The sequence below is a fragment of the Polypterus senegalus genome, chromosome 10 (assembly GCF_016835505.1).
Source record: "Polypterus senegalus isolate Bchr_013 chromosome 10, ASM1683550v1, whole genome shotgun sequence".
NCBI lineage: Eukaryota > Metazoa > Chordata > Cladistia > Polypteriformes > Polypteridae > Polypterus > Polypterus senegalus.
The window spans coordinates 170224879-170251806 of NC_053163.1; the positions used below are offsets into that span (position 1 = coordinate 170224879).

The window sequence follows — 26928 nt, forward strand, 5'->3', positions numbered from 1 at the left end:
CAAAACAGTTTATAATACTAGAATTAGTACATCCTGACTTGATTATTTCAAATTGTTACTATTAAGATAGAGCTAATCTTACTGTAATGCAATACATAGTGGCATCAAATGTGTTTTTTTGGTACAACTGAATAGAAGGCCTGCGGTGGGCTGGTGACCTGCCCGGGGTTTACTTCCTGCCTTGTGCCCTGTGTTGGCTGGGATTGGCTCCAGCAGACCCCTAGGATATAACGGGTTGGATAATGGATGGATGGATGGTTGATTAGAAGGATAGATAGATACTTTATTAATACCCAAGGTGAAATTCACATACGTACATATTGAGGAAAATGTCAAACGGGAATCAAACTAAACTACAAGAACTGCAGTGCCTCCCACCGCTGTGCCATTCTGTCCTGACACAGTGGCACAGTCACAGCTCCAAGGTCCTGGGTTCAAATAATGGTTGGATGCTGTCTGTGTGGAGTTTATGCATCTGTGTGAATAATAAGGTTACCATCCACATCCAACAAAAGTCGTCCCACGAGTGACTACACGACGACTCTAAACTACCCCATACGGTGTCTTGAGAAAATATTCAGACCCCTTCATTTTTTTTCACATTGTGTTATGTCAGAGCTTCGTGTTAAAATCACTTAAATTGTTTGTTTCACTTGTCAAGCAGCACTTGATACCCCAGAATGACAAAGTGAAAATAGGATGTTAGAGATTTTTGCAAATTTATTAAATATATAAAAAAACTCAAATAAGACATTGACACAAGCATATACATCTAGACCCTTTGCTCAGTGCTTCATTGCACCTTTCCAGCCTGGGTGTGACTCAACAAGCTTTATACACTTGGATTAGTGCTGGGGGCGGAAAGGGAGAAAACGTTAGCAAGAGCGCCCTCTCTTGTCCCACAATGGGACCTCAGCAGTGACAAGGAGGCGATCCCCAGGCGCACATGTGTGACAGTCCCGATATTAGAACGAGTGAAGTTACATAAAAAATGAGTAATGGATGTGCTTTTGGCTACCAGTCTTACGATGAGCCCATTATTGTAACAAAAACTAGCATTCTCAAGCGTGCTTAATGTTATTCAGGGTCATCGAGAGCTGAAGTCTTACCCTGATAGGCTAATCAACCCTAGACGGACATTACAGGGCCTACGTATGCACATGAGGACAATTTGAGTCACCTATTAACTGAACCCGTATGTCTATGGGAAAGGAATAATAATAATAATAATAATAATAATAATAATAATAATAGGCGGCACGGTGGCGCAGTGGTAGCGCTGCTGCCTCGCAGTTAGGAGACCCGGGTTCGCTTACCGGGTCCTCCCTGCGTGGAGTTTGCATGTTCTCCCGTGTCTGCGTGGGTTTCCTCCGGCGCTCGGTTTCCTCCCACAATCCAAAGACATGCAGGTTAGGTGGATTGGCGATTCTACATTGGCCCTAGTGTGTGCTTGGTGTGTGGGTGTGTTTGTGTGTGTCCTGCAGTGGGTTGGCACCCTGCCCAGGATTGGTTCCTGCCTTGTTGGCTGGGATTGGCTCCAGCAGACCCCCGTGACCCTGTATTCGGATTCAGCGGGTTAGAAAATGGATGGATGGATGGATGGATAATAATAATAATAATAATAATACATTTTATTGATATAGCACCTTTCCCATGGTCAAGGAGAACCAGGAAACCCTATACCTATGGAGACTTTGAGAGAAGGTGCAAAGTCTACAAACCTATGGAGTAGCAGCACCAACCACTGTGCCCACTTTTTGGACTCATTTTATTACCATTGATAAACCAGCCGTATAAAACCTCACCTAACTCTAATACTTTGTGAACTCTTTCAGTTTTTCCTGAAATGACCATCAGTGGTGAGCCCAGCCTCGTTTTGGGCCAGTCAGCGACCTTCAATTGCTCTGTCAGTGGATTTTACCCTTCAGCTTTCAACGTGTCCTGGGTAATTAATAACAACTCTATGATGCATGAGGGTGCCAATGTAAAGGAGAATGATGATGGCACCTTCACAGAAAGCAAAACTATTACTTTAACAGCAACTGAGGAATACCACCACCGTCAGCTGATCTGCCAGGCAAGCCATGAAGGCTTTGAAAAAGTTCAGAAATCAGTAATACTGAGTGTCAGAGGTATGTGTGTAATATTTAATGATGGAAAAGCTGACTTTCATTTATTAAATTATTTAAATAAGATACAAAGGTGACAAAAACATGGATTAGTAGATAATTTGGTATCCATTATATCATCACAGAAGGACTTGGGTAGCATACAGGCTTGGGCAGATTTGTAGCAGATGAAATTTAATGTCAGTAAATGGAAAGTATTACACATAGGAAGTAAAAATGTTAGGTTTGAATACACAATGGGCAGTCGGAAAATTGAGAGTCATAATAGACTCTAAGCTATCGACTTCCCGAAGTGTTCAGAAGCCATTAAGAGGGCTAACAGAATGTCAGGTTAGATAGCGCCTTGATGTGTGGAGTACAAGTCACAGGAGGTTCTGCTTGAACTTTATAACACACTGGTGAGGCCTCATCTGAAGTCCTGTGTGCAGTTTTGGCCTCCAGGCTACAAAAAGGACATAACAGCACTAGAAAAGGTCCAGAGAAGAGCGACAAGGCTGATTCAGGGCTACAGGGGTTGAGTTATGAGGAAAGATTAAAAGAGCTGAGCCTTTACAGTTTAATCAAAAGAAGATTAAGAGGTGACCTGACTGAAGTGTTTACAATTATGAAGGGAATTAGTCCAGTGGATCAAGACTGTTATTTTAAAATGAGTTCATTAAGAACACAGGGACACAGTTGGAAACTTGTTAAGGGTAAATTTCGCACAAACATTAGGAAGTTTTTCTTTACACAAAGAACGATAGACACTTGGAATAAGCGACCAAGTAGTGTGGCAGACAGTAAGACGTTAGGGACTTTGAAAACTTGACTCAACGTTTTTTTGGACGAAATAAGTGGGCTGAACGGCCTGTTCTCGTCTCGAGTCTTCTAATGTTCTAATGTTTTAATCTCAAGTTTTCTGGTGTGCCACCTGAGATTTTTGACACAATCATTAGTGATGCAAAATTTGTTTACTACACAGCACATCCAACGATCACAGGGAAACCACATAGAGTAGAATCTGAGAGAAATCTGACCTTAATATGTGATTCTAAGGGGGACAAGAATACTACCATAACCTGGCAGAAGAATGGAGCCCACATAGCTGAAGGACATACAGAGACATGGGAGAATGGCAGCAGGAACATCTTAGTCATGAAGATTGAGAAAGAAGACCTTGGATCATGGATCTCATGCCAGATACCAGGGTATGGAAGAGACAAGGTGCTGTCTGCCCACCTCAACATCAGCGACTTCCTTATTGGTAAGGATATGACATCTTTGATTCCTTTTGGCACATAAGGTTTAGTTTTTCATTTGATGATTGCTGCTAATTACAGGTCGGCCTTTGTAATTTGCGGGTTTACGATTTGCAGATCTGCCTGTTTAGGGGTTTATCATCAGTAATTAAATGGAAATTATTTTGTAAGTTTTATAACCTTTTGCGGAAAAGAGCAGGCGATGCTGTAGCTGCTAGCGCTACTAAAATGGACTGCGAATCCCAGCAACTCCAGGTGTACCACATTATTGGGCAGCTTCAATGGTTGCCGTGAAAGTTGCATGACGAAAGACAAGTGCGCAGGTTTTAAAAGTGAGCCATAAGAAGCCAGCAGGATCGCAGTCGATGGGGTCTTTTTGTTTCAGCACTTCACTGCATAATCAGGTTACAATTACACCCATCGGATTACAGATTTCTTCGGATTAATGTTCTTGTTATGTGCCCACTTGTTTGTGTGATTTTGTCTGCGTTGTAAATGTCTTCGTCTGGCGTGAGCTCCCGACTTTCGCAAATCTTCACTTACGTTGGCATCACAGTAGGGCAAAACTTTACATAACTTTTCGGAGGCTGTTCACAATCGATTTCATTTCATAACTATGCTGCCACCATCATCTGCATCTGTAAAACTGGACTGTGTCGTCAATACTTCTAGGAAGGAGAGATTTCAGCTTTTTCAGTCAGCAAACTATTTTGAAAACATGCGTTCGCTTTGTCAGTATGTGTTATGAATGGGCAAAAATTGGCAAATGTATCCATTTATAAATAAATCCACATAACAATAAAGTGTCCAGGAAGTGAAGGGGTCTGAATGAATTCACAATAGTTCAACTGTGGGGTCACAGGGGACTGTGGGAAATGAGTCCATCCAAATAATTAGGAAAGTACGATCAAATATGGAACAACTTGGTGGTGAAAACTTTCTACAGCTACTGTTCAACTTGAAGAATTAATACTGCAAACACTCCTTTGAAAATGAATGTTTTAAAAGCATAAGATAAAATCAACGAGATGCAGTGTTGTAATTGATTATCAGTTTACACTTTCTAAACTTTATTATTATTTTTTTTTAATTGGTTTCAGTTCACCCTAATGTGACAATCCATGAAAACCCAAAACTCATACTGGGACAAGTAGCAAACTTCACTTGCTGGATCCGAGAGTTTTACCCTCGTAATATAAGTTTGCTCTGGTCCAATGGCAGCACTTCAATGGAGAGTTCAGATGAAGTTATGGAGAATGAGGATGGAACTTTCACAGCGAGGTCCTGCATCACCTTCAACGTCAGAGAAGAGCACAGAGGCAACCAACTAAAGTGCCAGGCAACCTTTCAAGGGTCTGAGTCAGTTGAGAGCACCGTCACCTTGGGCGTAAGAGGTAAGAGTACACATCAGATGCCATCTTCATTGACTCAACACAGATGCACCCCTAGTGGAATCAAATAGGTCATTAACTGACCAAGGAGGGTCAACAAGAAAAATCTGCCTCTTTTAGTTTTCATCCACTAGTTAACTATTTGAGCGCAATACTCATGATACTCATGATACCCTTTATCAATTGTTCCATCTACATTGCACTCCACCGGTTATCTATGCATCCAATTCTCCATCTTGGTCCACCACTGATCCAAGGCATTTAAACTTGTCTACTCTTTTCAATAGCACCCCCCATAGGCTAACATCTGAAGACTAGTCGTGATGTGTGGAGCTGAGTGATGGGCAGTAAAACAGGAAAAGAAGTTAGATAAGGCACAAAAGAAAATGTGAAGATAGACATGTGGAGTTACAAAAAACACAGAATAAGAATTGAAACCATCAGAGGTCTGATATCCAAGAAAGAAAGGTAGAAAGTAAAGTAAAGAAAGTAGGTTGAAGTAGCTTAGATAGATAGATAGATAGATAGATAGATAGATAGATAGATAGATAGATAGATGTAAAAGGCATATAAGATAGATAGATATTTGGTTTGTTCAAGTTTTTTAATCTTTTAAAGGGTAACTTAGACATACAGACAAATTCAAGTTTTTAAAATTATTTTGATTATTAGCTTACTGCTGAAGCCTTATGCTGGATTTGGCAGGGGTATCTCTGCATATCTAATACTCTGAGTTCAGTTCCCATGCCCAATTATCCTCTTCTATCTATCTATCTATCTATCTATCTATCTATCTATCTATCTATCTATCTATCTATCTATCTATCTATCTATCTATCTATCTATCTATCTATCTATAATGGCTTGTTCTAGCTTTGCACCCAGTGATGTCAGGGTCAGCTCCAGGCCCCTTTGATCCTAAATTCGATTAATCGGGTTTGAGAATGTGCTTTGCAGCTCAGCGACTAGCTTGAAAATCAGAAGGTGCTAGATTCTTATCAGAGAGACCTCTAGAAATGCCATTCCACTGAGACGCCTCCCTTAAAAGTGTTGAATGCCCATGTCAGGTTTCTCAGTCGTTGTTTCTTCCATCTGAGAAACCTTTCTAGGCCCAGACCTTTGGTCACTAAGACAGAGATGGAAATGCTTGTCCATGATTTTATCTCTTCTCACCTGGACTATTATAATTCATTGTTCACATGTTTGAGTAAATCTGCCTTGAACCGTCCACATACAGCACAAAAAGCAGCTGCCAGGCTTTCAACAATATGCCATTTATATGATCCCCTAATTGGCTGCCAGTAGAATTTAGAATTCATTTTGAGATTCTGGTTCTTACTTACAGAGCCCTGCATGGTCAGGTACATCAGTTCAGTACACGAGCGATCTTGATCACCATTACATTGCCCTTTGAGTTCTTAGTCCCAGGACATGGGGTCTCCTTTCTGTACCACACGCCAGACTGAAGCAATGATGGTGCTTTTCGTTCTGTTGTGCCAAAGTCACAGAATAATCTCCCCCTGGTCCTACACCAGGCTCATTACATTGAGACGTTTAAAGGGCACGTCTTCAGACGTTTTGCCTTGGGTAGAGTGTCTGTGAGTCATATTGTTTTTTTTTTTGGGGGGTGTTTTTAATCATTTATATAACTGTATAGTGCTTTGTGGCCTTTTCCTATGAAAGGCGCTATATAAATACATTTCTGCTTCCTTACTCATAGTTTTATCACAACATTCGTTATGTGCAGCAAATAAGTTTGCCATTCTTCATCTTATGCATTTCAAGTTTTTGCTGTGCTGCAAAATGTTCTTACAAATCTGGCACTGTAGCCATTGAAAGACACCTCAGCTCTTAAGTCTGCGCTGACCACAAAACATTGACTGAAAAAAAGCCTCAGGTGATGATGTGCCTCAAAAATGTTCATGACATGCTTTGATTGTTTTGATTGTTCTGTGATCTCAAGTTCTTTGCCTCATTTTGAACTTGTGAAAACTGCCATGAGTGTGCCATCTTTTCCACAGCCCAGCCGGTAATCACGGGGCATTTACAGAGGATCAAAGAGGGGGACAAAGTAACACTGAGCTGTACGTCCAAAGGGGACACGGACACGGATGTCACCTGGCTGAAGAACGAAAATCTGCAAGTGAGAGGGCGAAGTGAAGCCTGGTCTGACGGCAGTAACAGCAGCTTCACCTGGACCTTTGGCATGCCGAACATCACATCCAACATCTCGTGTCTGATCCCAGGCTACGAAAGAGACAAGATGTCTCACACTGTGAATATCAGCGACTACATTATAGGTAAGGAAAGGACATTGAGACCTGCTGAGACTTATATAACTGTCTGAGATAAAATGAGGTTAGGATTTTAGGAGCATAATTAGTTACATGTATGTGAACTTTGCAACCAACAATGTCCATCCACTGTTAATAAGTAATCCCCTGTGTCTCCTTCTTCTCCTTCCAACTGGTTCCTCTCTCCTTTAAGCTGTGAGGCTTCAGCCATTTCATTTCATGTTAATTGTAGAGGCCACATTACTAACATGAACCTCCCAATACAAAGATCTCACTAACATTGTAATGTTTCCACATCTCTTTTCTTCTCAAGTTTTACCAAATGTAGTCATCAAGAAAGAAGTCCTGAGCCAAAATAATCAGTTTACAAGGGTCACCTGCTTTGTGGAGCAGTTCTATCCGCAGAATATTAGCATGGAGTTGCTGTGGGAGAGTCCAAGTGAAAAATTCTACCGAAATGAAACTCACAAAAACGCAGATGGGACGTTCAGCACCTCGGCATCATTGGAAATCGAGGTTGGAGAAGCAGCCATCCCTGTTTCCTGTCGGACCCGCTACCAGGGGATGAACCTCAGCAGCCTCACCATTAATGTGACCGATGAAAGACATCACGGTAGGAGCTTTGTGTGTGGGCCATGTCTGTCTCCTAAGTACACGGTCATGTGGAAAATTAAGTACACCCCATGGAAACTGCTGACTTCTTCAACATACTTGAACAGACAAACAGTAGATCTCCATGCAAACAGTGCCTACTGATAAAGATAATGACACATTCGATCAACGTGGTGTGTTTGTTCTCATAATCTAAATCAACCAAAATTCAGATTTGTTTTGAGGAAAAAATAAAGCCATCCCTACATTGATCAACACTTCAAATCCATCAGATTAGATGTTCCAGTTGAGGTGTCAATGATCAGAACCTCCTTAGGGGGTCTGCAGGTGGACCCTCAGATGTTGAGAATCAGGTGTTCTCTTTGCTATTGATGTGCGGGTGTCATCCTGCCAAGATCAAAAGAGATCCCCCCAAAAGAAGGTTCTGGATGCCCAGGAATCTGACACAGGATTTAAAGAGATCAGATCATCTCAAATCATTTATTCCACTGTAAAGGAACGTCATCTACAAGTAGCAGAGATTTCAAATGACTGCTATTTTTTCCAGGACTGGCCGGCTCAGCAAATTTAGCCCAAGACCTAACTGTGTGATACTAGAAGTCTCCAAGAATCTCAAAATTTCATTATTGGACCTGCAGGTAACTTTTGCTACAGTTGGTGTCAAAGTGCACGTATCTACAACCAGAAAGAGATTCCACAAATTGGATCAGGTGTGCCAAGAAAAAGCCTTCGCCGTCCAAAAAGAACATTGGAGGAAGACGACAGTTTGCCATTGAACATCTAGGCAAAGATTGGGCCATCTACAACAATGTGGTCTAGACAAATACAGTCACTTTGCTACAGTAGACATTGACATGTTTGACATCACTTCAAGAGAAGAACCCTTAAGTAATTGTGAAGCATGGTGGTGGGCATTTTCTGGTTTGGGGTTGCTTTTTTTGCATTAAGACCTGGATGGCTTGCAGTCAACTATGGATTCTGCATCATATCAAAGTGGGCTTGAGGAGAATGTGGAGACCATCTGTTCAAAGGTTAAAGTTGAACCAGAAATTGACCTTTTGATATGAAAATGATTGGGAGCACACTAGGAAATCCATTAAGGATTGGCTCAAAAAGAAGAAACCCTGGGTTATGGACTGACCTGGTCAAAGCCCTGATAAGAATCCCATTGAAATATTTGAGTCTGAAATGAGCAGGACATGCAAGAAAACCCACAAACATATTGAAATTTTGAATGGAGAAGTAGATGTCAGAGACTGGTGGGCATTTCTGCAAAACACCTACAAGAAGTCATTCCAGCTTGTGAGGCTGAGGGTGGACTTACTTTTTGCCCCAGTAGACAATTACATCTATTGATATTTTTTGTTGAATAAATGATTAGAAAGGCAGATGGTCTGTATATTTTAATTCACATATTTCACCTTCATTGGTGTCCACCATCTGCATGATGATCTCCTGTTTGTCTGTTCAAATGTGTTGAAAAAGTCAACAATTTCCATGGGGTGTGCTTACTTTTTCACATGACTTATATATTGTCCTTGTGTTGATTTGAGCTAAAACTCCGACCTTAAAAAAGAAAGTAATTATTATTAATAAAAAATTAGCGAAAAAATGAAAACAATAAGACTATTACATCTTGAGATACGAGGGACGTTCAAAAGGTTTCCGGACTTTTATATTTTTGTTGGAAACGGTAAAGGCAGGAGGAGCAGTAAGTGACCATTAAAAAGTTGGTACGACTCTGGGAAAATTGCATCGCAAAGGACGGTGACCATGTAGAAACGTGATGTAATTTGTTTTTGAAATTCTGAATGAATAGTTTAAAACCAGTGCTTTTCGAACGTCCCTTGTATGATTACGGGCAGCACGATGGTGCAGTGGCAGCACTGCTGGTTTTCGGTGAGGGGCTGACACTCCGGGTCATCTCTACATGAAGTCTGTATGTTCTCTCCACATGGGTGTCCCCCATATTCCAAAGAGATGCAGGTTAGGTGCATTGCTGATGCTAAGTTGGCCTGTGTGTGAGTGTATGTGTACTGTATATGTGTGTGTGGACTGATAGGCTCCAGCTTCAATGTGAGTGCCCTGGATAAGTTGGTTTCGGAAAAAGATGGCAATATGATTATAATTCAGATTACTGATAGATAAAATCTAGCAGATGTTTTGTTTATTTTTAAAATAATTGTGCAACAGTAGAGTGTTGTACCGTGTTAGCCATAGATTGATACAAGAGAAAGTAGGTTGAAATGATACAAGGTTACACTTTGACCGATGAAGGGGCCTTAGCTGCCTCGAAAGCTTGCATTTGTAATCCATTTAATTAGCCAATAAAAGGTGTCATTTCACCCTACCTTCTCCTAAAAGAATTGTGGGCAGTGGCTAACTGCCTCACCTCACAGGGTCACCCGACAGGAGTTTTGATGGTTCCCTCTTGAATGTGTAGATTGTGTTAAAGAAATCATGATGTTTTATATATTGGTGACTCCGAATTGACCACATGTTTGGGATAGAGTCGCCTCCTGCATAGGACCCAGCGTTAGGCAGATAGAACCTGGATGTCCATGATCTTTAAATGAAATTAATAGGTTTATTGTGTTTTTGTACTTGTAAGACAATCAAGCAGTATTATTATTATTATTATTATATGCAAAATGGTGACCCTGAAAAATCCCCTCCAGGAGGCGTGTGCTTGGAGCACTTTTAGCCATAGGCTCATTCAACCATGGTGTGCTGAGAAGCGCCTCTGGTGGTCTTATCTGTGCACTATCAGGCAATTCAATGCTTCCTCCCAACGTACTTGTTAAGTTTGCTTTTATTTATTTATTGATTGATTGATTGATTAATTGAGGGCAGCACAGTGGCGCAGTGGTAGCGCTGCTGCCTCGCAGTTAGGAGACCCAGGTTCGCATCCTGGGTCTTCCCTGCGTGGAGAAGGGAATGTGTTACTGCTGTATACTGGGCTGCTTTATGTGACTAAACCGGTTGCTGTGTGGCAACTTGTGTCTCAGCCTGTCAGTGTTGGGGTTAGGGCGGCTGTGAGATTCAGAGATTGAAACCTGTTTAGTCTCGAGCAGAAAAAAACGGCGTGGGGACCTAATCCAGGTCTTCAAAATCCCGAAAGGCATTGATAAAGTAGATAAAGCAAAATTCTTTCAACGTAATGGTGAATCACATACTCAAGGACGTCTATCAAAAATTAAGGGGAAGTGCATTTAAGACTGAAGCCAGGAAGCACTTCTGGTGTGCAAAGAGTCACAGGACTCTGGAACAGACCACCGCGATAGGGAGTTGAAGCAGAAATCTTGACAACCTTTAAGAAGAACCTGGGTGAGACAGTGGGACAGCTTAGCTATTAGGGAAATAAACAAGTTAGATGGACTGAATGGTCTCCTCTTATTTGTCAAAGTTCTTAGGTTTTTTATGTACTAGCCAGGGGCTGATGGTTTTCCCCTTCCTAGTGGTGCATTCTGCATGTATTTCAGGACATAGCAGAGTATGTTTTTGAAGTTGAAGAGTTTAAGCCTTGTGTAGACCCAAGCCGGGCGACACAGTGGCGCAGTGGTAGTGCTGCTGCCTCGCAGCATGGAGATCTGGGTTCGCTTTCCAGGTCCTCCCTGCGTGGAGTTTGCATGTTCACCCCGTGTCTGCATGGGTTTCCTCTCACAGTCCAAAGACATGCAGGTTAGGTGCAGTGGGCAGGCGTCCTGCCTGGGGTTTGTTTCTGGCCTTGCGTCCTGTAGTCGGGATGTAGCGGGATGGTTGATTGATTGATGCATTGGCTGTATTATTTGTCCTGTAAGTCTGTATCATTATTTTTTGTTTCTGCTATTGTATGCATCTGAATTTCTCCATGGGATTAATAAAGTTTATCTGATTGGATCTTCCTTTCTTGCTGTGTGGTTGTGAGACATGGCCGCAATCCAGTGGCCTGAGATGAAGACTGAACTCCTTCATCTGTGTCTTTTCAGAGAATCCTTGGGTCCTGATGGTTTGACTGTGTTGTTCACGGAGTCCAAAATAAGGCACATTACCTGCATTGTGAGGGAGTGCCAGTTACTGCACTATGGCCATGTGGCACGATTTCCCAAGGGTGATCAGCTTGTAAGATCCTCATTGTTGAGGGTCCGAGTGGCTGGACCAGGTCAAGGAGACGCCAATGTAACACCTGGCTGTGGCAGAGAGATGGTCATTTCCAAAGGGTGGGACAGGACCGCATGTCTGCCTGAGGTGCTGCCAACCAGGATCCTGAGATGTTTCATTGGGTAGTCGGTTCAGCAATGTGCTGTACCAGTGCATGCTCCCCGACCTGACCTGATCTGATCTAATCTAAGAGAACTCCTGTCTCATGGTTGAAGCTCCACCTCTTCAGTCTTCCTTTGAAGTGAGTTGAGACAGTGTGTCCCTCATTGGGTGGTCAGCAAGTCTTTTAAATGTGGCTGCTTGAATTATTAGCTTTGAATCTCTCCTGTCCTCAAAGGACTCCCAGTTGATGGTTTCCATCTTCTGAAGTCGGCTCCGGTGATAAATCCTGGTCCCTTGGTTCTGCACCTTGCTGACCTTCTCAAACTTGCTCTTGGCTCAAGTCACCCACGCTGTCCCACCACATTCAAGAACTGGCCTGACTCTGCCTGTTTACATCTTCCTGAGGATTGTGCCATAAGTGTTAGCCACCGACTGGTGAAGGATTGATTTTCTAGAATGGAAGGACTATTTCCAGCATTATACATTTTTTGTTCAATAATATGTTTATCTGCCTTCTAGTTATATTCAGTTGTACCAAAACACATTTGATACCACTATGTATTGCATTACAGTAAGATTAGCTTTACCTTAATACCAACAATTTGAAATAATCAATTCCAAGTCAGGATGTACTAATTCTAGTATTATAAACTGTTCCGACCTTAATATTTGCATTTGATGATTATTTTTGCCGAGCATTATTCAATTATATCTCTTTATTTTAATTAGAAAAGACGACCCACATGATGACCTCTTTTATCATCCTGGCTGCTGTCCTCATCGGTATCCTCGCCTTAGCTGGACTTGTGACGCTACATTTTATCAGGAGAGCACACAGTAAGTGACGGCTGTTTTTTCATTTGTTACGATAGTTGTGATATCTGGAAGTCCCCCAAGGTGGCAGCAAACTCAACACATCTGGTTAAAGCAGAGAATTTAGATGCCTGTCGTTTGGAGCTGATCGTCTCTTTAGTTCTACAGTAAATATCCGCAGATCTGGACTGCTTCAGGATTTGGTTAGTCTGGATTTTTGCATTTTCTGGATTCTCATGCAGCACTTTTAGCACTGAAATTTAAGGAACAATGAAGCAGAGATGAACTGTCGTGTTTCAGTCAGGGTTCCTCCCTTGGCTTGGTTTCAACATCTTGTTTCATTAGGGTTAGAGTTTCAGATTCATAAGTTATATCTGTTTTGTTCATTCTTGACTCTTTTATTTATGTTAAAGGTACTTTTGTTGATGATATGCATTATTCTTCAATTTTGTCTGTGTACAGTAAGTAAGATGTGTGTGCTATGATCCATGTGTTTTGTGAGTGGTGTCCCAAGGGACGGGGCTAGCTGCCAGTCATTGCCAGAAATCTGCCCTCCGCCCTTTAAATCCAGGGGGTCTCCTACAGTTCCTGGCGGTTCATTTCAAAAATGATAGATCAAAAAAATCTATCTATCTATCTATCTCATGGAGATGGCGTGGCCACGTTCAGACGCCTTCCTGACTGCTCCATCTAGACTGTGTGCTTTTTTAGTTTATTCCCTTAATTTATTATTTCTTCAATCACAGACAACATCAGGTTTAGTAATTTATGACACTAGAACACTTTTGGAAAATGGAAACTGGTTCTCTACTTTAAAGCCCGATCCGTCATGGCCGGCTAAGATACTCCACAACCCAGAATCTATCTATCTATCTATCTATCTATCTATCTATCTATCTATCTATCTATCTATCTATCTATCTATCTATCTATCTATCTATCTATCTATCTATCTATCTATCTATCCAAATGGTCATTTTTGGATACGACTGAATGCCTAAAAAAATTGCCTGTCCCAGATAAAACAGAACATCTGCTCATCCTTACCTACACAGGGCAGTCTTAATGCCATATTAATGAATTATGGTAGACAACCAGTACTAACCTGTTGGAAGATTCTAAGGTAAGTTTAGGGGTAAATACTTACATAAATGAGAGATTTCAGTTTTTCATTTTTGACAAATGTGCAAACCTTTCTGAAAAGATGTCTTCACTTTGTCATCATGGGTTGTTGATTGTAGACTGACTGGTAAAAATGGCAAATGTATCCATTAAAAAGGTGTCCAGAAAGTGAAGAAGTCTGAATATTTCCTAAATCCCCTGTAAGTATTTTCAAGGATAACAAAAATATGAGTTCCACATCTTACCCTCGGGGCTTATTTTAAAATACGACATCACCCTGCAGTTAATCCTACAAGGCCATGCACTGACAGTAGTGTTCTCTGGGGAGCCATTTTGTTGTTGCTCCAAGGGGCTGCCACCTGGTGGAAGCAGCTAGCACAGATCTTTTTAGGAAAGTGACCCTTTCAGAAAGTGTGATTTTAGGCCTCTTTAAGTATTAGACCAGGTCAGGTCAGGTTGGGTAGCCTGGGTATTTGGGTAGCACAGTATGTTGCCGCACCCACTACACAACGAAACAACTCGGGATCCTGGTTGGTAACCCCCATGGGAAATGACCATCTAGTCAGTGGGTCCATCTCTACTCCATTGCTGGTCCACTCCTTCAGTCTCCCTCATTTATAGCCAATTCGTACTCGCTTCAGATTTACCTGGCACAGCTATTTAGAGTTTGGGGATGTCCTTGCAGAACTCGGACAAATGTTTATGAAACAACACACATGTTCTGTATTTCGATGCTACTGAGAACACATTCCAGTTGAGCGGTTCAATTGCACTGAAGATCCTGGCAATCTTGTGACTTTATTTTTAATTCATTTAGCTGTTATACCCGCCGGTGTGTGGGTGTTCAATGCCACTCTCTGAATTGTGTCATAGTTCCTTTTCTCCTTCAGAACTTCTGCTTTCTTGTGTTACTGTAAGACTTTTTACACTCAGCTACAATCTTATTTTGTTTTCTGTTTTTATTTTGCAAATGAACTCTGATAACTCAGACTTCTTTTTTGTTATTTCAGGAAAGAGCACGTCTGGTGACAATAGGTAAGCAAAGAAACTTTTGAGAGCATTGGGGTTTGTAAGTGCAAGTCCATTGCTTTGTCCTTCTTGTCTATTGGGGGGAACCTAAAATCTATTCCTCATCTCAGGCAGTTTAATTTCCCCCATGCAGTAACATGGGAGAAAATAAACGTAAGGAATCACAAAACAAACAGCTGTGAGTTAAAAACCATGAATCTTGTCATATGTTACTTTGTAAACTGCCAACGTTTCAGATTATTTCATCATTTTGATATAATCGAGTTTCGAAATTGTATGATCTACATAGACCAGGATGTCCTATAGGGGTGTGACAGATAGGGGGAGTTGTCGTCCCCTTGAACCCTCAGATCAGATGCCAGACACCAAGTAAAAGTCCAATTATTATTTATTTTATAATAATAATGTGCACCAAGCACCCTCCACTCCACAATAAATATACACAATAATAAATCAATGATCAAATCCTCCCCTCCCAGATGCGTTGCCACCCTTTATCCCGACTCAACTTGTTTGTCTGGGATTTCCCAGAGTCCTTTATAGTCCTTGTTACTCGTCACATGGACAGAGAGAGAAAACACTTCCGGGTTAGCTAAAAACTCCTCTTCTTCAGCCCGGAAGCACATAATTTCCTCTGTCCATGTGACTAGGACGCACTTCCGGATTGTAGGCAAAACACTTGTTGCTCCTCCCTGCAGCACCTTCTCGTGGCCCCTGTGGTATCCAGCAGGGCTGTGGATGAAAACTCCATTGTCCATTCGGGGCACCTCCATGCTGCAGGGAGGGTTCCACCTGGTGGCCTGGTGGTATTAGCTGGGATGACTGGCCGGCCATAAATCACAGTACTCCTCCCGTGATTTGAAGCATCCAGCCCCCTGAGGGTCGTCTTCCTCCAGATGGGTCCATTGGTCAGGCCTTGGCAATGTCGTAGATATACCCATGAGAACCTAGGGGGAACATTGTAGAAACTTTTCTCCCCTGTTCTTCTAGGACAATTTCGCCATACGTGGCCCGGCCTGCGGCATTCATAGCACAGCTGCCGCCCCTCTGTTTGTATCCCTTGACGAGACTGGAAACACTCCGGAAATTCTGGCTCCGCCCTTTTCTTCACTGAGGAGGGTTCCACGGCTGCCCTTGAGCTTTCAGCACCCTTTTCTAGTTTGTCAGGAGACCTCCGTTTCATTTTTGGGATATCCTGTTTAATATGGGGTTTTCTCACAGTCTGAGTCTCTCTATTTGTTAAAGAGAGACCCTTTACTGTTTGTACCCCTTTCATTTCAGCCATAATAGAAGTCGGGGTCTTCAGGATCTTATCGCTCCGGGAGGCAATACCATCCAGCTGCTCCAGCTTGATCAACCCTTCCCCCGACCGCTCTGTTAACATTCCACACTCTCTTGTAGGGGTCGCAGTGATTTGGCACCTGCTACTTATTAATCGCAAGCCTGAATCACACTGCGTCCCTCTATGATGTACAGTACCTGTATTACTCACCTGTACCGCCAAATTATATAACACGGGAGGCTCTCGACCCAACTCCCGCATGTAGTCATCTACCTTCCTTAAAGGCACTTTGGCCGTGGCTCCCAGATCTCCGATGACCTTCTTTATTGTTGTCAACATCTGTAAGAAACTGTGCACGGGCTGAAGCAATTTCTCTAGCTAGCGCACGTCTATATTATTAATTAATTCAGCCGGAGGCAGGCTTAAACAATCACTTGCCTTACCATTTGGCCGGGAGACAATAAGCACATCTGCTGCTAGCACGTGCTCTGTGTGTCCTGATGCTGTCTTCTTGGGGTTCTCTGTCCACAGAAATGTTTGTACAGGTCCTCTGCCAAACCGACAGCCAGAGAATCCTGCCAGCTACGCCACTGTGACAGATAGGGGGCGCTGTCGTCTCCTTGAACCCTCAGATCAGATGCCAGACATCAGGTAGAAGTCCAATTATTATTTATTTTATAATAATAATAATGCACACCAAGCAACCTCCACTCCACAATACTCATAAATATACACAATAATAAATCAATGATCAAATCCTCCTCTCCCAGACGCGTTTGCCACCTTTCCTCCTGACTCAGCTCATTTGTCTGGGATTTCCCAGAGTCCTTTATAGTCCTTGACCCAGAAGTGTTTTCTCTCTCTGTCAATGTGACCGGTAACACTTCCGGGTTGTAGGCAAAACACTCATTGCTCCTCCCTTTAGCACCTTCTAGCAGCCCCTGTGGTATCCAGCAGGGCTGTGGATGAAAACTCCATTGTCCATAATTCCCTGCTGGCATTCGGGGCACCTCCATGCTGCAGGGAGGGCTCCACCTGGCAGCCTGGGGTTATTGGCTGGGATAAATGGAAAAATGTTTAACACCTTCACTCTCTCCTCACAGTTCCCACACCTCGGTCCAAAAATCAGCCTAGTCGCTCTCCTTTTGACTTTCTCTGGTGCTGCTATGTCTTTTTTCTAATTTGGAGAGCAACTTGCACTCAACGCATTGTTCATCCACTTGCCTTGCTACCTTATTCAATGAGTGTGTAGATTTAGAACAATACAATTTTGACAAGAACATTCATTCAGCCCAACAAGCTCCTCCATTTTATTCATCCAGATTGCCCAAAATCACATCAAGTTGAGTATTAAATGTCCCTAACGTCCTGGTTTAATTATTGTATTTCTGTGTCGTTGTCAACTTGCACTCGACACATTGTGGATCTACTTGATCCTGCTGCATTTGTACCACTAGATCACACATTTCAATCTAAACTGAACATAGCACTAAAAGCAGAGCTCTAGACGGGTGCCTACTAGCGTATGATATGCTTGATCATCCCCTTGATGTCACACTACGAGATGAACTGTGGCTCAGCAAGAGAGAATTTAATAATCTGAACGTGTGATTATTTGATTATGTCACTGACACTTGCTCTTATTTATTACAGCGGTCCCACTGGCTTTACAGATACTCAAAAGGTAAGGCAACATAAGTCCATTTTTACTTGCATTCCCTTTTCTTTTTCATCATTTTTATTAGAATTTTTAAGTTTAAAACAAAATTAAAGTCTTACTTTCTTACATTAAGTCTGTTGTAGTAAAATATATTAGCATGTGTATAAATTCTAGCTGTCTGGGCTTAACGTTTTCGTTTCAGTTTCGTTTTTTATCCCTAAAAATTCCTTTTCACTGACATGCCACGATTTGGAGTTTTCAAGCAATTCCAGTAAATTTTGTGTTTTTGCAGAACTAAAGGATTAAACCGACTTAATGCTTTCTGTTGAATCATCGCGTGTGTCCTTATGACACATCATCAAGCCAAAGACTTAGCATTTTCTCCATTTTTTTCTGTGACGGTTCTGTGTGTGAATTCATTTGATGTGGTGTCATCAGCGTGATTTGTACGGAGTTTGTAATTTTGTCTGATTGATTTAAGACTTTAAAGCTTTTACAGTTGATTACTGCTACCTTGCACTTTTTTTTCCCTCTTGCCTCCATCATGCGCTTAATAATCTTTAACTTTGTGTCGAGCGAAACTGCGTTTTCTTGTGGGAGAATCACTCTTTTGTGATTCTGACATCCTAAACAAATAAAAAATGAACAATTATTACTTAAAAGTAATGTTAAAACTAACCTTATCAGCTATTCTATGCTCTGAAAAATATTGCTAAAAAAACGTTAAATATGTCAACACATGAAACGAACTGTTGGGTCGCAGTTTATTGTGCGTATACACATTAAACATTTATTATGTATTGTCACACGTGGAGGACCACCTTCCAGGCTCGGACAAGGTATACAATAATCCACTGGGACAGAAGGGGGCGCCAAAGCTAACTGCATCTTCTCTTTTCCCTTCCCTAGCGCCTCCTATGGAAGGCAACTTGAACACGCCCCCACATAAGCTGACCACACCCCTTAAGGTTGGGAGGCTATAAAGCTGAGGGCACAATGAGAATGGCGTCTCAGTTGATGGGACTTTGTCCCAAATGAATGAGTTTCCTGAAGCAGAACTGCTTCTCAAGAGCTGATTACTTAGAAAAGCCACTGAGGCTAACAAGGCAGATATTACGCCCGTTTCCAGTTGGGCCACCGTGCGTGCATTTTATGGACGATTGCCCAGTTGGCACCCCAAATTTTCATTGGTTCTCCTGGTCCTTACTTACCACCTCCACCCTCCGAAGTATACGTGTAATGTTGCACATTATCTAAAAGTTTAGCAATAGTTGAAAATTAGCTTCTTTGTACCAAAACTTTGTAGTGAAAGAATTTGTTAAGTGATGGATTACTGTACTTACACATGATCTTAATTTTTTTTCCAAATTACCAAAACTCTTAAAAACAATATTTGGTTTATTATATTGCGCTGTCATTCGAGAGGGTCACATCTGACTTTAGAAATCTTTCTTACATCTTTAAGTATGTTATTTCTAAGAATTTTTCGTTGTCTGTATGCATAATATTCTTTCCACATTTTTCCGTTTATTTTGCCATCACTGCCATTTTATGCTCTTATGTATTATGCATTCTCGTTGCAGACATCTTTGGAGACATACGTGACATACGCTGAGTTGGATGTCAAAAATTTCGAAAACAGAAAGAAAGCCAAAAACAACGAAAATTTAACAGAGTATGCTGAAATTAGGGTTAATGTGGTCCAAAGGGAGGAGGATGAGAATGATGAGGCGAATTATGCCAATCTGGACAGTCTGAATCGCAACCGGAGGGAAGGGCCGATGGCATCTGCAACACAACAAAGTGAACACACAGACTATGCCGTTGTTCATTTTCATCGACGCACTCAAGCAAAGTCATAATCTGAAATGGACTACTGCGTGGCAATTCTGTAATTTGAGGCAAGCAAAAAATGCAATCCCAATTTGTTTTCTGGTTGCTAAGATAAAGGAATGGAAAAGCAACGGTATTATGGAAACACTATACGTCATGACGAAGAGAAGAAAGCTACGACTTCAGCAAGCTCCTTCTCCTGCTGTTAAACCAAGTCACTTTCAGTTGCTCTCTGTTGGCCTTCAGTTTTAGAGAAGTTCATTATCTAGCGCTGAACAGAACTGTGAGGTTCGTTTATGGGTATCTATTTTTGAAATGTCTAGGAAAAACAGACTAATACAACCAGAGGAACGAAAGAAATTATACTAGCAAAAGACGATTCGGTCCACCAAGTTTAGCTAAATGACATTCTGAACCAATTCAAAATAATCATTAAAGCCCAGAAGAAATTTTTACTGATAACTGAAGGCTCATGAGACTTCACGCAGATTTTCATTTATGTTTCATAAACGTAGTGGCGTAGTTCGATTTTGTGCCGCTCGGGGCAGGCCGGTGCTTCAATTTGCTGCCCTGCAACATATCTCAATATGTTAACCTATTTAAATAGAAAATTAAAAATGATGTATAGGGAAAAATTAAGATTTATTCATATATAGTGAAACAGCAATAATTTTTCACATATAATTATTTTTAAGCATCAGCTAGACAAGAATACAGTATAGACCAGGGGTGGCGAACTCCAGGCCTTGAGTGCCACAATGGTGCAGGTTTTTATTCTTACCATCTTCTTAATTAGTGACCAGTTTTTGCTGCTGATTACTTCTTTTAATTAACTTGACTCTGGCCCCATAGTTGTTTCTTTTTCTTTAATTAGCAGCCAAACAATAATGAGGCACAAAACAAGCCACCACATGACCAGCTCCCCTGTGCCCATCACACAATATCTGAAATTATAATTTGATGCTATCTGTATGTATGGTGTTCGCATCAATACCCCGTATGTGTGGTGTTCACGTCAATACCTCGACTCAATACAAATTAGAACCATGCAATGGGACTCTGTAGTTAGAACATAACGTGGCAAATGCGGACACAGTATTGCATGATTGGCTAAGAATGTTCGAATGCTTCAGTGACGCCGCTGGACGGCCAACTATAGTAAGTCGGTGTTGGTTCAAGCAGATAGCAGTAAGTTTGATTGATTTTTGGAACATTGGTTTGTTGGGGCGTACTTTCCAGGACTAACATCGTCGACTGACTTAAACCCTTCGACAGCTCCAGAACCGTAAGTAATTTAGAACGTATCGCCATTTGCTTGATACGTCGAAATCTATCTTTGGACAGTTTGGTTTTGGCATCCGTCCTTCTGACATCTATTGGCAAACTGAGTAATGACGGCTGGGTGTTAACAACGGTCATTGTTTAAATTTTAGCCGATCTCAGATCTAAAACGACCACGGCAACATAATTATTACTCCAACTCTGATTAGAGTCATAAATATGGTTTGTTTTGAAAATTTGTTTGCCGGAAAAAATCAAATGAGGTGCGCCGAAGAGCTGAGTTCACGTCTCGCAGCCCAGGAACAGGAAGCTCTTCATTACATCGGCCGAAAAGGTCTGTTTTAAGGACAAATCAGTACCATGATAACAAAATTATTTCAAGGGCTTAAAAACCAAATAATTCTTTGCAGAGAAAGTATGGATTTCACAAATGTAGAATTTGTAGCCCGATTCGATTGGGCTCCCAGTCGCTAGTCTGAAATGAAAGAGAGGTGATGGTCTTGGTAAGGTTGATCTCTCGGGTCACCAAAACAACAGTTTCTGAAATGTGTGCTGTGGCAGAATGAGAGCAGCAACAAGCCGTGGAATTAAATAACGGTTTTAATTAACAGCAAGAATTGTCTTCTCATTAAGAAAGTGATTGGAGTGAAATTGGTTGGAGTTTGAAGCCCCAGTTTAGCTCGTTGTTGGCTCGTTTCACATCTCATTTCTGCTTGGCTGTCATTTAATGAAGGAAGGAATCAATTCAGAGGGCTGAACTCTTCTAACAGGGCTATTAAAGTGATGGGGAGTAAATTAGCAGTGAAAACTGGTCACTGATTAGGAAAAGGGTTAGAATGAAAACCTGTAGCCACTGCGGCCCTCCAGGCCTGGAGTTCACCACCCCTGGTCTAGAGGCACAGATGAGCTGTGTTCTAATTATTAGTTTAATATAATTACTCTGCAAAAATGAGAACCAGTGTAGTGTACAAGTGATAGGTGGGGATGTTTTCTACACAGAGCAAGAATGCACTCGGATTGATAACGAAAGAAAATTATAAATTAGTTGTTTATCTTCCTATAAATTATTATCGGTGTAATGTTTCTGTTTATTTTTCTTATTGCCTCATAAATTTCAACTGTGGTGTCTGCTGCCGTCATAGAAGGACAGTCTGAAAATTATTTTTGAAGCATTTGTGGATAAAAATCAGAGAATTAGACTTTTATCATTCATGAGTGATATTTTTCCGAACCCTGCTGCTTACACACGAATTATGCTGAGCCTTTTGGCCAATGATGCCACCCCCATAAAAATGGCCCTTAGCTACACCACTGCATTTAAGAATCAGCTTTGTCACAGTTATCTCTCCTAGAATTCCATAGGAGAAACAGCTTTAGACAAAAAAGGAGACACGAGATACGACTGAGGTTAAAGGAGTCCAAATTGAGAATTTGTCTTGAAGAGCATAGGGTATTTTGTTTGAATCTCTTTCAAGACTTCACATTTTTATTACCATATTCACTTGTGTACCACGCGCCCTCGTGTAAGATGCACACCCTAATTTTTACAAAGAAAATCGCGAAAAAAGTTTTGCCCCGTGTACGACGCGTTGTGATTATATAGGAAGCATTTAGAGAGAGAGAGAGCGCTGTCGAGCGAGAGCACAAGCAAAGGAGCGAGAGAGAGAGAGAACGCGAGTGGGCGAGCAAGCGAGTGACAGAGGGAGAGAGCGAGCGAGTGAGCCCAAGCAGAAGAAGTAAACATTACAGAATTACATTTCCTCGTGTATGATGCGTACGTGATTTTATAATGCAAATTTTCGGGAAAAATGTGCGCGTGGTACACGCGTAAATACGGTATTTATTGGACTGGTGCCTTTATCCAAGGTTGACTTACAACATTTAAGACATGATTGGTTACATTTCTTTTGGTAATTGGAGCACAGGCAAATAAGGGGACTTGCTCATGGGTATACAATGGTGTCAGTAGTGGGATTTGAATCCACATCCTCAGGTTGGAAGTCTTAACCACCGTCCCACTCTGCGTGCCTTTTGTTTCTAGACTGAGTCTCGCCTAACTGGAGCACAGCAATAAGAATTAAAGCAACTGATAGTATTACTCAGAAACAAGAACTACAGCTTTGTATTCCTAGTAAATGATTTTCCATACGTTTCACCATATATGTTACTCAGCACACAATGCAAATACTTTGAAATAATAATAATAAAAAAAAAAAATGTCAATATGCTACTTGGAAGATCTGAGCCCACTGTGTGACTTTACTGAAACTCAAAAGGAGGCCCTTGTGAGAATTCCGGGGTATTTAGGGGAACAAGTCTGACCTCGTTGTCCTGGAGAAACCAAAAAGATATTAAGGAGATCTCGTTTTTTATTTTTCATTCCTATGTGTTGTGGTGCAGGCAGAACATGTTTTCCAAAACCAAAGGTTGGTTGCCTGGAGGTTTTCTGGTTTCTGATATTAAGTTGAGACCTGAGAAGATAAGAGGCTTGGCTTGGCTGGCATGGAGAAAGGGAGACGGCACTCCTGGCACCACTTGCTTTAAAAGGCAGATCTCTAGCCTGCAAGTTATCTTGTCGTTGTTAGTGATCAGGCCTTTAATGGCAACATTATCAATAAATTTAGGGATGGAGTTGAGTTGTGTCTGACCAAGCAGTCCGAGCTAAACAAAAGATATTGCAGTGCGCACGGAGCCTGAACTTATAGGGTGCCACTGTTGAGTGGAGGAAGTGCTGCTGCCAGTCTGCACATGCTGGAGTCTGCGATCTGAAACCCAGGTGCAGAATTGAGCACTCGGTCCAAATCCTGGTACTTGATGTAGATCATTTACTGCAAAAACAATACACAGATGATGACCACTTTAAAAACATTTAGAAAAAGAAACTGATCACTCTACCACTATCATCATGACCAATACGATAAGCAAGAAATATTCCCCACCAACACCAACTCCCACAGTCTTCAAAACCACAGTGTGATCAAAGAGAAAACCCACCCAACAATATCTAGCACAATGGAAAAAAATAAGGCAAACCAGATGACCTAAGCAGAGAAACCGAGTGCCAGCTGAAGTCTTCAATTCACTGAACGTTCTCTGCCACATGTTTATAGAGCTGTGGTGCAGGAGTTATTGAACAATGGAATCCACTCATGAAAGTTTACCAGATCTGGAGAGATCCACCAGAATTTGAGTTGAAGTTTTGTTACCATCATTACATAATATGATAAATAAATGGCACGTGTGACTACCTTGGGTGCCACTGAGCCCCCAACCCCCAGACACAATCACACCAAGGCAGTCCGGGGTGTAAAGAAACATTTTTTTATTCACAAAAATACTTTAAACAGGCTTCTTCCACACCCCCCAGAAAAGCAAACTGTTTCTTTATCTTCTTCTTCATCTTCTTCTCCTTCTTCTTCTTCATCATCTTCTTCTCCTTCATCTACTTCTTCTTGTTCTTCTTCATGTTCTTCTTTTTCTTCTTCCTCCTCTACTCCTCCTTTCAGGCGAGTGTTGTCAGTCTCCTCTCCCGACTCTGACTTGCCTGACTGAGATCGACCGGCCCCTTTTAAACATGACTTGTGGGGTATTTTTGGTGTAAGGGGCATAGCCCACTGCAAGTACTTCTGGGTCGAGCTAAAGTCCCTGAAAATAGGGACTATTGTGAATCAAGGCAGCTCCCAACGGGGCTGACTCGTGGAACTACATTTCCCAGCATGCCCTGCAGGTGTCTTTGTGCGAATCCTAACCCAGGTAGGCTGCCATCTGGTGTACGGAGGGGAGGGGAGAACATATTCATCAGTGCTCCTCTCCACCAGCTCTTCCATTGCACTGGCCAGGACTGATTAGAGAGACCATAACCTGACCGGCATGCCAGGCCATGTGTACCGTTTAATCACACACTGATAAAAATGGAGGGATCGATCAGAAACATTTAACCAAATAAACATTCGAGGAAAAGGGGAATCTTAATAGTGAAGAGCAAGAAGAAAATCAGTCTAACATGCACAGTCATCCATTGTTATCCAACAAATGAGTTAAGTCATATCAAGAAAAGAGTGAGTTACTCATTTCTTTTAAAATACAACAGTAATTCTGCGAAGTAATCGAGTTTGAAGAAGGGAAGATGTTCTCACCCTGTTTTATCTTGGGCGAGTAATATATTTTGCTCTACTTACCCCTATTATATTATTAATATGTAGCCACAGAATACCTAATCTCACAGACTTACCACTGTTCATAAGGTATTATTGTATATAACTTAAACCCATCTTCCCTTCTATATCTATAACCTCAGGCAATTAGATGTAGTAAAAAGACAAGCAGGAGTTAAGTTACACATAAAATAATGTATTACTGATAATAATTGTATTACTGATAAGTATATTTGAATATTGGCAACCATACAACCTAATAAAATGGTGATGTATAATTCAGGTGGCACACAGACTTGCAGTTACTTAATGTCTCTAGTTAAGGCATCATTGGTGCTCAGCTTTTAGCCACATGTCTGTTCAATATGGCTGAAGCTGTGCTCTTCATTGTGTTGTCTTCAGTTCATGGTGTGATGGTCTTCGTCAGTTGTTAGCAAGAGAAAGATACTTCTACATCATCACAGGTTAGCAAGAGAGATGCTTCTTCATCATATGTTGGTTAGAGAGAGAGAATGTGTTAGAGCAAGCAAATTTATAGGTTTTCTGTCCAAGCCCTACAGCCAATAGGATATCATGGTACTTAAAGGCCTCTGAGACAAGCCAATTCCAAACAGCAATATCTCAGACCAATGGGGGAAATAGTACATCATAACACCTGCTCTCCCCCCAAGACCATATGTTAAACATACCTGGCTTTGTGTGGGGAATGAGAGAAAGACTTTAGCAAAGAAATACTCATCAAACTGGTTTAAGACACATCCCCCAAATCCTGTCGTAAAATTACAAAGAAAAGTCGTAAACGGAGGGACAAACACGAATGCCTCTCACCAAAGTAAGACTAAATTGCATTGCTTCGCCTAAATTATAAATAAAGACATACAAAACATTTATCAAGCTATATTGAAAATCTTACATCACAACACACCCAAATACGTGAACTGATTACTAATGGGGAATGAAGCAAAATTGGCCAACTGACCCTGCTGATTTGTGATGATTCAGTGTTGACTTGAACACTGGGGTTTGCAGCAAGTTGTGTAAAGAAACCACAACCAGCCTTTTGGGTGGGTGAGCAGGGCAAGGTGTTGTTATTTTTAACCAGAATGTGAAGTTCTATATCTCAAAAATGTCAAACTGTCTTGTGTGAAAAAGCATATAAACATACTGTTGCCATGTTAGGAGTATGCGTGATCTGCAACAATCTATAGGTAGGTGGGACACGTCAAAGTAACAACCTCACGTATGGCCAAGGTTTCCCAGCAGAACATTGTCCAGGGCATCACTCTGTGTCTGTCGGCTTGTCTTCTTCCCATACTGCATTCCGCGGGTAAACCACGCACACGTATACATGATCTCAAAGAAGTCGTGATTCATCAGACCAGGCCACCTTCTCCCATTGCTCCATGGTTCAGTTCTGACACTCACATACCCAATTGTTGACACTTCTGGAACTGGACGATGGTCAGCAAGTGAACTCTGACCGGACTGCAGCAAGCTGTGTGTTTTGACCCCTTCCTCTCATGGCCACCATTAAGCGTACCAGCAATTTGTGCTACAGTAGCTCTTCTGTGGGATCAGAGCAGACAGCCAGCAAGCATCAATGAGTCTTGGTTAACAATGACCCTGTTGTCGGTTCAATGGTTGTCCTTCCTTGCAATAATAATAATAATAATAATAATTTTTTACATTTATATCGTGCTTTTCTCACTACTCGGAGTGCTTTACATAGTGAGTGAGGAGCCACTTCAGTCACCATCATTGTGTAGTGTCCACCTGGATGTTGTGATGGCAGCCATTTTTGTGCCAGTACACTCACTACACATGAGCTATTAGGTGGTAAAGGGGTGA

The 26928-nt window shown here is 41.6% G+C and overlaps 1 protein-coding gene across 3 annotated transcripts in view; it reads left to right on the plus strand.

Annotated features, from left to right (window-relative positions):
- LOC120538046 (hemicentin-1-like) overlaps positions 1–20270 on the plus strand; it is a 36493-nt gene extending 16223 nt beyond the window's left edge. Inside the window, exons 4-12 of one of the 3 annotated variants that reach the window (XM_039767443.1) lie at positions 1836–2132; positions 3091–3372; positions 4468–4761; positions 6780–7058; positions 7366–7665; positions 12636–12743; positions 14852–14876; positions 17806–17836; positions 19396–20270. In XM_039767443.1, the coding sequence (XP_039623377.1) occupies positions 1836–2132; positions 3091–3372; positions 4468–4761; positions 6780–7058; positions 7366–7665; positions 12636–12743; positions 14852–14876; positions 17806–17836; positions 19396–19674 (1895 nt within the window). In that variant the 3' untranslated portion in view covers positions 19675–20270. Of the gene's footprint in view, positions 1–1835; positions 2133–3090; positions 3373–4467; positions 4762–6779; positions 7059–7365; positions 7666–12635; positions 12744–14851; positions 14877–16683; positions 16698–17805; positions 17837–19395 lie in introns of those variants that run through there. The other 2 variants (XM_039767444.1, XM_039767445.1) reach the window with 2 other exon arrangements.
- Positions 20271–26928: the final 6658 nt, after the last annotated feature.